The 14,232-nt window shown below is 36.4% G+C and overlaps 1 protein-coding gene across 1 annotated transcript in view; it reads right to left on the bottom strand.

The window, feature by feature from the left end:
• Window positions 1–1,190: 1,190 nt before the first annotated feature.
• LOC149828388 (protein SHOU4-like) overlaps window positions 1,191–14,232 on the bottom strand; it is a 32,766-nt gene continuing 19,724 nt past the window's right edge. The window contains exons 3-4 of the mRNA XM_090017041.1: window positions 1,965–2,173; window positions 1,191–1,679 (exon numbers count right to left, since the gene is read on the bottom strand). Coding sequence (XP_089873167.1) covers window positions 1,466–1,679; window positions 1,965–2,173 — 423 coding nt within the window. The 3' untranslated portion in view covers window positions 1,191–1,465. The remainder of the gene's footprint in view (window positions 1,680–1,964; window positions 2,174–14,232) is intronic.

Below are 14,232 nucleotides of genomic sequence, written 5' to 3'. Positions count from 1 at the left end.
TTTTGGGGTTTTTTTCGTCCGGTGCAAGGCCGATGTCAAGCCCCCCATTTATAATACTTGGTCAAGCTAAGTCTTCAAAAATTGGTCGTGCTAGTCTAATACCAAGTGCTAGCAAGAACTTGGTTTGATTGGCTATGATTGGAGATTGGCAAGGCTCGATCAAGACTGACCAACTAGGCCAAGTGCAAGCATGGTTCCAACTTCCAAGTCTACCAGCAATTATCATGACGATATTCAATATCTACTAGAAAGAAACGAAATTGCAAAGCACACAAGGATTCCACTCATCTGGTAGGGGGCCAACTTGTGAATGTCACCTGGTTGAAGGGACATCACAATTTCGAAATCCACCGGGCATCCCTGCTGCAAGGCCGAAGTTGGATATACTCTCGGGACCTCAAGGATTTTATCAACTAGAGGGCTGACAATATATGGCCAGTGATAGGAATGTTTTCTCCCTTGGCTTAGCCCAGAAAAAAAAAAAAGGAAATTATCAAGTTAACGGTTATAGACCTGATCTTGGCATCATGTTATGATTGTCGGTTGAGATTTCAAAATCCCAGTACCTCTTAAAAAACTTCTTTTTATGGTGTTAGTGACTCTTTGTTGTCTTGCTGCAGTTTGAAGCATGTTCAAATTTTTATATGCAACTTTTCATAGTTAACATCTTGCAAGCTTACAATTTTATCATCAAAGTCTAAAGGGTATAGTCTTGAGGGATTCTGCTTCCCAACCTTGGTTTGCCACCAAATATAAGATTAGGGTTCAAAACCCACAAGGGGAATCATCCCTTGCTGCAAGGTCAATACTCCTTAGTGATCAGCGGTACCTCAAGGGTTTAGGTTGGTGACCAGGGATTTCCCCCTCAGCCTAGCTGAAAAGAAAAAAGTAATGACATGAGACTTTCTATCAATGATCAGCTTGGCCACAAATCAGCCAAGGCTCTCGTTCATCAAACATTCTTATTTCATGACTGCCGACATGTAAAAATAAATTCAATGAATGAATGAATGTGTGTGTGTGTGTGCGTGCGGGCGAGTAGAGAGAGAGAGAGAGATCATATAATTTTTTAATGTTATAACATTTTTTTATCAGCATATTTTCCAGATAATTTAACATCAACACATCCCTAAAAGTTCAAACTGTGACCGGGAACGTGCACCAGTATACAAGAACCGACATATAACTCCCGGCCTGTGTCTCAGCTCTAGGGCTCAGCATGACTTGGCCACAATCAGCTGTAAACAAAGTCTCTCCCGGCCTTTAATTTTGAAAGACCTAAAGGCACTACAATTCACTTTGAACCATCAGTCTTGTTGAGAGACCAGATAAACATATCCATGGCAGAAGACACATTTGATGATTTTATCTTGGAACCAGGACTACAAGGGCTTCATGAAATTTGCTACGTGCATCTGTATCCATGTCATTCTTTTAAAAGGACAGCATATTCGTCCATCAGTCATTAATTGGCACAATCTCTTGCAGAGAACAGGCAATTTACTGAATCACTGCTTCCAGTGGGTCTGAAGATCAATCTATCTATGTCCAGAGGAAATAGCAGCCTTCCCCATTGGCATCCAGTAGAGATCGATTCTGGTGGCTCAACTATTGCAACGCCATCATCACTTCTTTTCAAAACGCCCATTACACTTACACTCTTTCCTTCTTCTATGTACCTGTTCATTATATAATACCGAAATATGAAGAAATGCAACATAAAGAAGTCTCTTTTCTTGGCAGTCAAAATCAACCAACTTATTAAACCTAGTATGTGAATCACTTATAAAAACATGCTTTAGCTTTATAACCACCAAGGAATAGACAGACAGAGAAAGGAATACCAAATGCAGTGGTCTAAATTAACTGAATATATAGAAGAACTTGGTGACAGACCCTGTACAATCCAACTCTGGTGGTCAATTTGGATATGGGATCTTTTTAAACAGGTCAGAAGTCATTACCCTTCCTCTAAGCACAAGCATGCCCCACTTGTGAGGTTTCTTTCTGTTAACCAATTCTTCAGATATGGTGACAAGGGCTGGCTCTTGCTTTTAGTGTTAACCAGCATACATTCATCAACCAACGGAACAACTTTGGAACCAAATCCGGCTTTGACTGTGGCTCTCAAACCAGAGATTCTATCAGTTATATAGAAATCTGTAACAAGTTTCTGTTCAGAAGAAGCAGTTAAGTACCAATAGGAGGCCAAAGAACTTCAAAACCAAAGATAGCACTACTCAGATTATAAGGACAAGTTGACAGAAACTAAAAATCTGCATTAACAAAAAAACGACAAAGAACCCCATGATAAAAGTTACTCCGTACTAGATAGATAGTTTAAAGTCAAAATAAGCAGGGGAATGCATCAGAATTTCCAGTGTCTTCACCTTTTTAAGTATGCCATGCATTTAAGACAAAAAAAATATGTTGCAGGAACAGTAAAGCATCTAAGCAGTAAAATTTACACAATTACTCTAAATGCCTTTTCTTTTTAAAATGTTAATGAAAATGGTTTAGTTGCAGGAATTCTGAGGCCCTTTCACCCCAACACATTATACTGGCCAATGAATATTTGCAAGCTGGCTCCAATGCATAAGAGCTCAAAGAATTATGGACACCATAAAAAATTCCAAAGAAGAGCATGGACCAGATTATAAAGACAAGTTGAGAGAAACTAAAACTTTGTATTAACAGAAAACAAAGAAAAAAGAACTCCATCACAAAAGTTACTCCATATTAGATTGCTAGCTCAAGACAAAGTAAGCAGGTGCACACATCACAATTTCTATTCTCCACCATGTGAAGCATGCAATTCATTTAAGACAAGAAACTATATTTCCAGGAACCGTACAGCATCTAACCAGTAAATTTCCACAATGACTGGAAATTCCTTTTCTTTTTAAAACGTGAACGAAGATGGTTCAGTTGCAGGATTTTGAGTCCCTTTCACCCCAAAATGTTATAATGGCCAACAAATATTTGCAAACTCACTCCAATAGGACCAATACATAAAGCTCAAAGAATTGTGGACACCACAAAAAAATTGGCAAAGTGACTGTTCACAATGCACCTTCCGAAATATGTACTGCTATAGAACAGAAACTACTAATATCATGATGAATACAAGGAAATCATCTTCTAATACAGACAATGAAAGAGTAAACTGATGTTTTGACCACAGAAATAATGTAGAACAGCAAAAATCAATAAACAATAAACACAAGAGTAAAGTGTTTTAAATATTAAAAGACAGATAAAAACATAGGACAAAATATGCCCACAAATAGAGTCAAAGTAATGACATTCAACATGCACTGTACGAAATATGTATGGATGTAGCACTTACAGAAGCTACAAATATCACGATGAATAAACTGAAATAAATTAATAACCTTATAATACGCATAATGGTCAAAATTTGGCAGAGTGATAATGTTCAAAAACTTCTGCAATATAATAAAAAAGAAATCTTCCAATACATATAAATAAAGAGTTAAAAGGATGTTTCCATCATATTTTTTTGTTTTATGATAAGCATGTTTTGATCATAGGTAACAACACAGAATGGCAAAAATCCAATAAAGACAAAATGCAAGAGTAAATTCATTTAAATTCTAAGACATAAAAAATTAATGTAAAAAAAGGTAAATGACATATATGTGTAGAGTGATGTAAACATGCTAAATGAAATATGCTGAATGAAACATGTTAAATGAGTTTTTCGGCTTTTAAGGCACTTACTTCATGATTCCAACCCCATAGATGTGTTTGGCATGGTCGCTTTACTAGGAATTGACACCCGGATCTTATGTTTTCGATAAAAACAAATGATATTTGGATCCTCAAAAATTTACAAAGATTTTGGACCATTGATTTTTCAAATCTTATAAAAACCCACCCATTTTTCGGAATTGAATGCTCCAAGAGCTGATCCCTATAAAATCAAGTACGTAGATCACATATGTATGATCAGAATTTAAAAATAAAAAGAAAAAAGTCTGAAAACCCATTTAGCATGTTTGCATCTCTCTCTCTCTCTCTCTCTCTCTCTCTCTCTCTCTCTCTCTCTCTCTCTCTCTCTCTCTATATATATATATATATATATATATATATATATATATATATATATAGAGAGAGAGAGAGAGAGAGAGAGAGAGATGGAAAACTTTTGCTAACCCTTGTGGGTAAGGAACCCACTAGGCAAAAAGTAATTTTTAATTTTTTTCACATCTGACCCTACAAATGTGATTTACATGTTTGGTTTAGTAGAAATCGGCCCTTCGATCATGCTTTCCAACACATATGTTGGATTTTTTGGAGGTTGAAACATCAATGGCCTACAACATACTGAATTTTTAACCCCTAAAAGATTGTATTTTAATGCCAAAAATATAATCCAAGGGTTGATTCTGATTTATTTCTACTATTTTGACCATGCTAAACATATACATGGAGTCAGATTTGGCCCTTATCTATGAGGGTAACAAATTTTTTCCTTGAAGGGTTTATCTAATTTAAACCTAGTTATATTAACATTAGCATCATTCAACAGATTGAACTGACTAACGCACCCTTAAAAATGAGCACATTTTTATATTATGTTAGCAATGTTCAATTGATTGAAATGAAAAAATACACCATCAAGAGCAGAATATAGTTACTTTCATATGTAGATTAGGTGTTCTATTTTGAAGGAAGAGAAAAGTTGAACACAAATTTTAAAATGTAAGAGTTTTTTTTTTATTTAAAAGTCAAAACTGACATTTTTGTTAACCTAAAAAATAATTATGTAATTTCAAAATTCCAGCCATAATGGAGTATTTTGAAAAGTATTTAACAAAAATATTTTGTGTTTTAAGTTTTTCCAAAAAGAGCATGTTTTAGGGTGCGTTAGTTGGGAGTTTTTCCAAGAGAAGCTAAGCTCCATTCTTAGACCAAAATGGAGGGTTTCATTGGGAGTTTACATTAAGCATTTCAACTACTTTTCTTTGTGGTTGTGCTTTTAGGAACCAATTTGATTGGAGGAAAAGAAAGATGTTGAAAATGATCACTAATAGTGGCTTGCTCTTCAGATTGCATGTGGGACAGCTGCATTGGCCCAAAGTTCAACGAATCTTCAATCTGGTGGTTAGAACCACCATTCTTAGACATTGAGGACTCCTAGTTCAGTGATTTTGTTTCATTCTCAACCACTAATCCTTCTCGGTTCAAACATTTATTCAAGCCCTTAACATGACAATCAGTGACTAAAAGAGCAACTACTTTGAAAAGCCAACTCTTGTCTAAAAGGGATAGAGAAAAGGTTGTTCTCATCAGCATGGTGTGTCTCAATTTCTAAAAGCAATTATGATGTTGTTGATTAAACCCTTTGCCTTAGGCTAAGGTTCTCAACTTCAATGAGAACACATGAAGATCTAACAATTTAAGATCTATAAAGAACTTCAATAGCAAGCTATCTCTAAGCTTGATATCTACATGAATTCTTGCATAGCATACATGTTTCATGATCTGGGTGATTTAGTTGGCCATTAAGACCATCAAAACATTATTTAACCCGTCTAAAGCAACCATTCAAAAATTCAAGGACCACCTTTTGAAGCCTAGCCCATATCGGGATAGAAGGCATACATGGAAATTTCGGAAGCTCACCGCATGTAGTTGCCTAAAAATTAAAGTTGGTTCCACCCATGCACCATGTTGAAGAACCTCATTCACATCTAACAATAGTCTGAACAAGTTCAGAAAGTCTCCCGATGGAAGATAAGAAAATCAAAACACTCACTTTTGATATTCAGTGGTCATCTTTCTATCCTTATCTTCAATAGTTGTTTTTCAAAGTCCTATTTCTTTAAATTTTTTATTCTTTACTTGGTAATTGTCTTTCGGTGAAACATCTTGATAAATGTTTATATCCTAGGACCTTATAAATAGTGTTGGATAAGATAGTGAATTGAGTAATTAAGTTTACCATGAACAAATAGCTTTTCAAAAACAAATGTCTACTATACATATAAGAGAGGGAGAGAGGAGATAACAAATTTCCATGTCTTCTTTTTGATAATGTGCACATACCCAGGATATATAATTCCAACCTTTTGAAGATAAAACTCAACCAAGAAGCTAAAAACTCCAACTCACATTGGTCACAGGTACTGGTATCAAATTGCTTCTGACAAGAACAAGAAGCATACATTTGAACCACAATAGAAAGCATGAGCGTAGAGTTTTAATCTTTCCAGAATAACCTACTCAACATCCATCTAAATTCTAGTAGCCTGGAGCATGTGTAGTAGCACCTGTATTGGTAAATTGATAGCAAGTACCTAAACATATACTAGGAGAAGATATGGAGTTGCATTAATAGAATGATTATCATTGCATCAAATGGGATGTTCATTTTAGATTCTATTCAGCTTAAGATGACTAATGGAATGACAAGGAATAACATGATCGAAGTACCCCATGGATATCTCCCAATCTATCTTGCCGACAAAAGATGTGGAAGAGATGGCAGACTAAGTAGTAAGCCTTGCACATTATCTAACTTCAAATATGATGGTCCCACTCTAAATTCCTTCAACGAATATCACAGATTTTTCTATTTGGTATACAAAATATACTGCGTTGTGAGATACAGTAAGTGTAAATTCATCATCCAAAAATGGATATCCCTTCTTAAATTCAAACAGCTTTTGACTATTTCTAGTGATTGATAAATAATCACCATAATGGAAAATTCTGCATAGAAAGCATCTTGAAGATAACACTTTGTACCATCCTTTAGAATAAGGGCCAACACATGAATAGTAGTCTATACAAAAATGATATGAATCTAGGATAGCCTATTTCAAAACATACATCTGCCTACAAGATCTTTCGTCACAGATATTTGAGATCGTTCAACATGAACCTCTTCTTCAAGTGTTATTGGGTGCTGACTCGACACTAAAAGTGTGATCTAATACCCTTATTGCAATACTAGGCCATAACCTCGATCATTGGTAGTCCCCCCACATGATGGAATTTTGGTAAAGACTCTGCCTCACTTATCTAATTTGGGTTGGATCTGACAATGAGCCAATGCCTAGAATATAATTGAATATAGATTAAATAATTAAATTACACAACCATGTATTTGAAGTTTGAACTCACCCAAGCTCAACGATCCACAACATAATAAACTCTAAATTTATTTTTCAGAATACCCAGAATACCTTAGACTTCTCAAAAACCTCTGTTTTTTAAGATATATATAAAAACATACCTCAAGCAGTCATCAATAAAAGTAAGCATGTAACAGTAACCATTCTTTGATAATTGGTTGACTGGACCAAACACACACGAGTGAATGATCTCCAAAGGCCTTCTTGCTTGGTACCTAGCTTTTTTATATGAAAGTCTGAGCTTTCCCTTACTGTCACCCTACACACCCAGTCTCTTTCTAGCCCTCTAATTTAGGAAGTCTCTTCAACATTGATTTGTGCATCATCACTCTTAATTTTATTGAAACCCATATATCTAAGTTGAGCATGCCAAACATTTATTGCTTCAATTTTACAAGCCTTTTGCCAATATATATATATATATATATATATATGTGTGTGTGTGTGTGTGTGTATAGTTTTGTTGTCAAGGGGTATTTTTGTTATTTTACCCCTTGTAAATTAGAGCTTTTGTATTTTTCTTTTTATTATTATTTATTTTCCTTTTATTTAATGACCAAGGGTTCTATGGTCATTAACCATAGAGTTGTTGGGACTCATCCCAACGGTCATAAATATGACCATTGGAGAGGTCCCAATGACTCTATGGGAGCCTCTCCTGGGTCCTTTTGTTGTATAAATAGGGGTTGTTAGCCCCTCTCCATGTAATGATTTTTTATAGCATTTGCTCAATAACAAATTCATTATTTTTTATGTTGTTCCTCTTTATGAGCATTGTGATTAGCCCTTAGTGGATCTTTGTATCTTGCCCATTAGTGGCTTCGTATTTGTGTCGTTGTGCACTCTTCATAGCCCTTTGTGACATCTCTTGTGCACTTGAAGTTTCATTACATCGTACCAGAGCCCTTTGGGTTCTTTTGATATTGAAGGCTTTGTTTGTGGTGATCAAAGATTGTGTGTTCCTAACAAAAGTTTTTTATGCTCTCTTTTCCTTCTTTATCCTTTCCTCATGTTATTCGTCATGGAGCATGAGAATCAAGAGTTGAGCTCTCTTTCAAACTCAATGGATCCAACAGCCATGGAAAATCACTTTAAAGGCAAGAAACTTTAGGGATTCGTGATGGGGACTACTCTTGGACCATCTTTAAAGCTCACCAAAGTCCAAGAAGGTATTGAAAATGCCCTTGAAGGAGATGATCGCATTAAGGCTATCCATGAACATCAATTAAAGGTAAAAGATTGCCAAAGCAACCATGCTAAGATTTTATCATGGTTCATGAACAATGTTGACACAAAAATATGTACCGACATTGCTAAGTTTAGAAGAGCCAATGAAGTATGGTTCTTTCTTAAGGGTATGTATACCTAAAAGGATCTTGCTAGACAATATTTTTGTCAAGACAATATTAAAACGACTAAACAAGGAAACATGAATGTTCGTGATTATTTTAGTGTTTTATCTCCTCTTTGGGACGAATTAGCACTTATTGAGCCAAGATGAATGGCTCCCGAAGATATTGAACTTAGAAGAGAGCAAGTTGAGAAAGAACATTTCTTTTAATTCCTTCATGGTCAAATTGAGGTTCTTTCTCCTTCATAGGATTTTGGCCATGCCTCTTGAAGATGCTCTTGCTAAGGTAAGCCAAAAGGAGATTCATCTTGGCATGACTACTAAAGGTGAAAATGTTTTGGCTATTAGTAGGCTGGGTAACAATATAAGGACTTATAGGGCCCCTCACTTTGTAAGGCAAATTAACTATAATAGTGTATATAAGAAGGGTGTTATTTATCATTATTGTAATGAACCGGAACATATTAAACAGGTTTGCCCAAAGCTTAAAGGCAAAGTTGCTTTCATTGAAGAAATCACACCCAATAAGAATCTAGCAAGAATGGAGGAGATATTAAAGACACTTTTAGTCAAATATCGGAAGCACTACAACAACTACTCAAATCATCTTCTACTTCGGTGGTTGCCATTACATCTTCTTCATCTCCTCAAGGTACGTGGATTCTTGATTCGGGTGTTTCCTTTCGTATGACCCCTCATGTTAATGCACTTTACGAAGTTTACACTAATTCTATTTCATCTTATGTCTTAACCGCCGATGGAACCTCTTTAAAAATAAATAGTATTGAAACTTTTGATTCAAAAACTTCTTAAAAAATTTTTGTTCCAAAAATAAGGGTTATTCCAAAATTGAATTTAAACCTTTTCTTTGTCTCTCAAATTTTCAAACATGGATGCAAAATCTCTTTCTCATATAAAGATTGCACCATGCAAGATCTCCAGTTAGGGAAGCTGATTGGGCAAGCCCATAAGAGAGACAATGTTTACTTTATGGATTTTGTTACTCTTCCATCCAAGTCATTTGTAATTATGTACAAGACAAAGTATTGATATTTGGCATAAGAGACTTGGGTAACCTAGTTTTCGAAGATGCACTCTTTTCTTTTTTGGAAAATATCTTTAGTGAAAAGGATATTGAAATGAAACAAGATGTGCACAATCACAATGTCAACGAAGGGCTATACAAGTGCACAAATACAATATGGTCTCTAATGGACTGATAACAATCTCATAAAATAGATATCTAAACCACAAATTTCAATAGAACACAATGTAAAAATGCACTCTTTCCTTTATATAGCCTCACATACAAGAAAGGGAGGCAGTCCAATGACTAGTTGGATTGCCTCCCAACAGTCAAGTTTGATAAAACTGCTTTGGGTTGGCAGTTTTGTCGTGAATACCGAGAATGAGTGGAAGAAGAAAGGAGAGAGGAGAGGGGATTTTCCTTGGAATCGGCAGCCACAGATTTTCTGTGTTACTGCACTAAACTTCATTAAGATAAAATAGGTTTACAAAATCTTTTACAATGGCAAGATTACCCCTAGTTAGTAATGTATATTACATTATAATATAGCATACACGTGGTCAATATGGATATGGATCCTCTACTGGATCCATATCCGATCTGTATTCTAATACCCTCCCTCAAGTTGTGCATGGGATTGAACCATGTGCAACTTGTTTTTCAGATACCAAAAGCGATTACTTGTGAGACCTTTTGTGAACATATCAGCAACTTGGTCTTCTGAAGACACATAAACCGGTTCAATCTCTTTGTCTGCTACCTTTTGTCTGATGAAATGTTGGTCAATCTCAATATGTTTGGTCCGACCGTGATGAACAGGATTGAACGCAATTTGTATAGCACTTCTATTATCACACATGAGGGTTGAACTTGAGATACTCTCTCCCATCTCTGTAAGGAGATGCCTAATCCATATTACTTCTGTTGTGGTAGCTGCTATAGATCTATATTCTGCCTCTGTGCTAGAACTTGCCACAGCTTTCTGTTTTCTGCTACTCCATGAAATAAGATTACTTCCAATGAAAACACAGTATCCTGAAACAGACCTCCTTTCATCTGGGTCCCCTGCCCAGTCTGCATCTGTATAGGCCAATATGTCATGTTTTGGTGTTACCCATGAAGATTGAGCATATTTGAGTCCACCACCCACTGTGCCTTTTAGATATCAGAGAATACGTTTGACGGCATCCATATGACCAATCTTTGGTTCATGCATAAATTGAGATACTTGATTTACAGAATATACAATGTCTGGTCTAGTAAAAGTAAGATACTGTAACATGCCCACTAAACTGCGATACTTGCTTGCATCAGGATACAACTCGCCATCACAAATGCTGAGTTCTTGATTGACAACACTGGGTGTAGGCACAGGTTTGCAATCTGTCATTCCTGCTTTGGCCAAAAGATCAAGAGTGTATTTGTGTTGAGTTAATGACATTTCTCCATCTTGTCTGTCTACCTCTACACTAAGAAAATATCTTAGCTTTCCAAGATCTTTCATCTTGAATCGCATACTCAGCAAAACTTTAATTTGTTGAATATGCTCTGGAGAATTACCAGTGACCACTATATCATCAACATATATAAGTAAGAAAACCACAGCGGTTCCATCCCTGTATATGAATAAAGAATGATCTAGTTGGGAACGAATAAAACTGTGGTTCTGAATCTCTGAGGAGAAGCTTTCAAACCATGACCTGGAGGCTTGCTTTAAACCATACAATGCTCTGGTTAATTTACATACATATTCTTTTGGGTCTCCCTCTGCATAACCTTGAGGTTGCTCCATATAGACTTCTTCTTTTAAATCCCCATAAAGAAACGCATTTTTAACATCAAGCTGACTAAGGCTTCACCCATGTTCAATAGTCAGGCCAAGGATAATACGAATGGTTCCCATTTTCACTACTCGGCTGAAGGTCTCATCATAATCTTCACCATATTCTTGGGTGAAACCTTTGGCAACAAGATGTGTCTTGTATCGTTCAATGCTCCCATCCGATTTATATTTAATCTTATACACCCATTTTGAGCCAACAACATTTTTATCTGGGGGACGACCAACTATCTCCCATGTTCGACACTCATGAAGTGCCTCTATCTCCTCATTCATCGCCTCAATCCATTTGTGAGATTGAATAGCTTGACAAAACCCAAGTGGTTCCTCATGTTTTTCAATCTTGGATAGAAAGATCTGAAAATCCATAAAGAAGTTATTGTAACTTACCCATTTTTCAATTGGATGCCTTATCCTGCTTGATCTTCTTGGTGCCTCTCTGTTACTGGGTAATGTCATGTGTTCTCCAACAAGGGCATCTGTTTGCTCTCTGGGTCTTCTGGTGTAGCCATTCCCTTTGTATCTCTGACATTATGTTTCTGATACCTTATCTGAAACCGTCTCATCATGTATGTTTTCAGGAGCCAAAGTGGTACATTCAGCAGCATGTGAAATAAGTTCAGCACTGAGCCATGGATCATACCAATTATCAGTCATATCATCATGTTCACGATCATTGTTGGCTTTATTTTCCAGAAAGCTATTTTCATCAAAGACAACATTTCTGGAAATTCTGATCTTCTTATTGATAGGGTCATAACACCTGTACCCCTTGTGTTTATCTGCATAACCCACAAATTGGTATATAGAGGTTTTGTCTTGAAATTTGTTTCTCATGGATTTGTCAACATGTACATAACATGTGCATCCAAAAACTCGTAACTCATCATAAGGTTGTATACCAAAGAGAACATAATAGGGAGACTGATTTTCAAGGATAGGCATAGGAAGGCGATTTATCACATGAGTGGCAGTGTGAAAAGCTTTTGTCCAAAGGTTGATGGGCAAATTACAACCATGCATCATACTCATTGCACTTTCCACAATATGTCTGTGTTTACGTTCAGCAATTTCATTTTGTTGTGGAGTATACGGGCAAGAAACTCTACAATGTATCCCATTATCTTGGAGGAAATCTAAAAACTCTTTGAAGGAATACTCACCACCTCCATCATATTCGAGAATTTGAATATTTTGGGAGAATTGATTTTTAACATAGGCATGAAAGTGACAAAAAATAAGAAAGACCTCTGATTTGTGTTTCATGAAGAATATTCAGGTAAAACGAGAGAAATTGTCAATAAAAGATACATAGTATTTATTTCCAGAAGAAGAAGGATTGGGAGTTGGACCCCAAACATCATAACATATTATCTCAAAAGGAATAGAAGCTCTTTTATTTATTTGATGAAAAGGAAGTACATGACTCTTGCAAACTTAACAACTGGAACACATTTTATTCTTTAATGAAAGTGAAACAGACTCTGAAAGAAAACCATTGGACACTAACTTTTCAATAAAGACTTGACTACAATGACCAAGACGAGAATGCCAGAGATCTGGCTTATTACATTTGGATAAACTTAGGACATTTTCAGAGACATGATCAGACTTGGGCTTCAAGACACTGGAGGTTGGATCTTCATTGAAGACATACATGTTTTCACGTCGCTCTCCTTTAACGAACATCTCCTTCGTTTGAAGATCCTTGACAAAGACAGAAGTAGGAGTAAATTCCACAGATGAATTGGTAGAGTCAACAAGTTTAGATACAGAGACAATGTTTTTCTTTATATTTGGTGCATAAACAACATCAGATAAAGAAATAGATGACTCAGACAAAAGAATAAGGACATTGCCTATGTTTGAAATAGGGTGGTGAGTCTCATCTCCAGTTACAATATTAGATTTTCCAAAATAGGGAACCAAAGTAGAGAATTTACCTGCATTGCCAGTGACATGAGCCGCTGCCCTAGAGTCAACATACCATATTCCATCATCATTCTGTTTCAGGTTCAAGTTGGCCATCGCAGATAGGAGAAGATCCTTAGCGACATCACTGACCCGAAAAGTACCTGCAGTTCCTGGTGTAGCAATATTTCTATTGTTTTGCGCTCTGTTTCGATTCTGCGGGTTAAACCAACAGTTGGCTTTGATGTGACCCCGTTTATTACACTGATAGCATGTGGGAACATTCCTTGAAAAACTGACTATGGAATTTGGTGTAGATAGTAATCCACGTCCACCCTGGATGGCAGATCCCCTGCCTCTACTACATCCTCCTCGTGTACGATCAACTATCATCCCTATGGCAAGAACCTCATGTGTAGATGATTGTCCAGCTGAAGCATCAGACATGCTCTTCAGAGTCATTTTGTACTGAAGGAGTTTGGCACGTAATTCCTCAAAACTGAGTAATGTAGGTAAGCATAATAAAGAGGTCACAAGGACATGAAATTCTGATCCCAGGGCATTCAATGTCTGTTGCACCTTTTCTTTATCTGATATTGGATATCCAACCATGGCTAACTGGTCTGTAATGCTTTTAACTTGATTTAAGAATTCAATAATGCGCATTGCCCCATTTCTTAACATCTGAAATTCGCGTTTGAGAAACAGCATTTTAGCCTCTGATATCTGAGAATATGTCTGAGCTAAAACCTCCCACAAAACTTTGGATGTGGAATCATCAGGAATGGAAATCAATATCTCTTGTGATAATGTGAAAGTGATGTATGCAACAAGAGTCTGATCGCGCTTCATCTAAGAAACGAATGCAGGATTGCGGATAGTACTCGGCAATCCTCCATCTTCTTTGGCTTCGGTTATGATAAATTCTGGGGGTATT

The sequence above is a fragment of the Nuphar pumila genome, chromosome 9 (assembly GCF_984573655.1).
Source record: "Nuphar pumila chromosome 9, dmNupPumi1.hap1.1, whole genome shotgun sequence".
In the NCBI taxonomy this organism is placed as follows: domain Eukaryota; kingdom Viridiplantae; phylum Streptophyta; class Magnoliopsida; order Nymphaeales; family Nymphaeaceae; genus Nuphar; species Nuphar pumila.
Note: the sequence above shows the minus strand (reverse complement) of the source record. Positions and strands in the feature narration are given on the sequence as shown.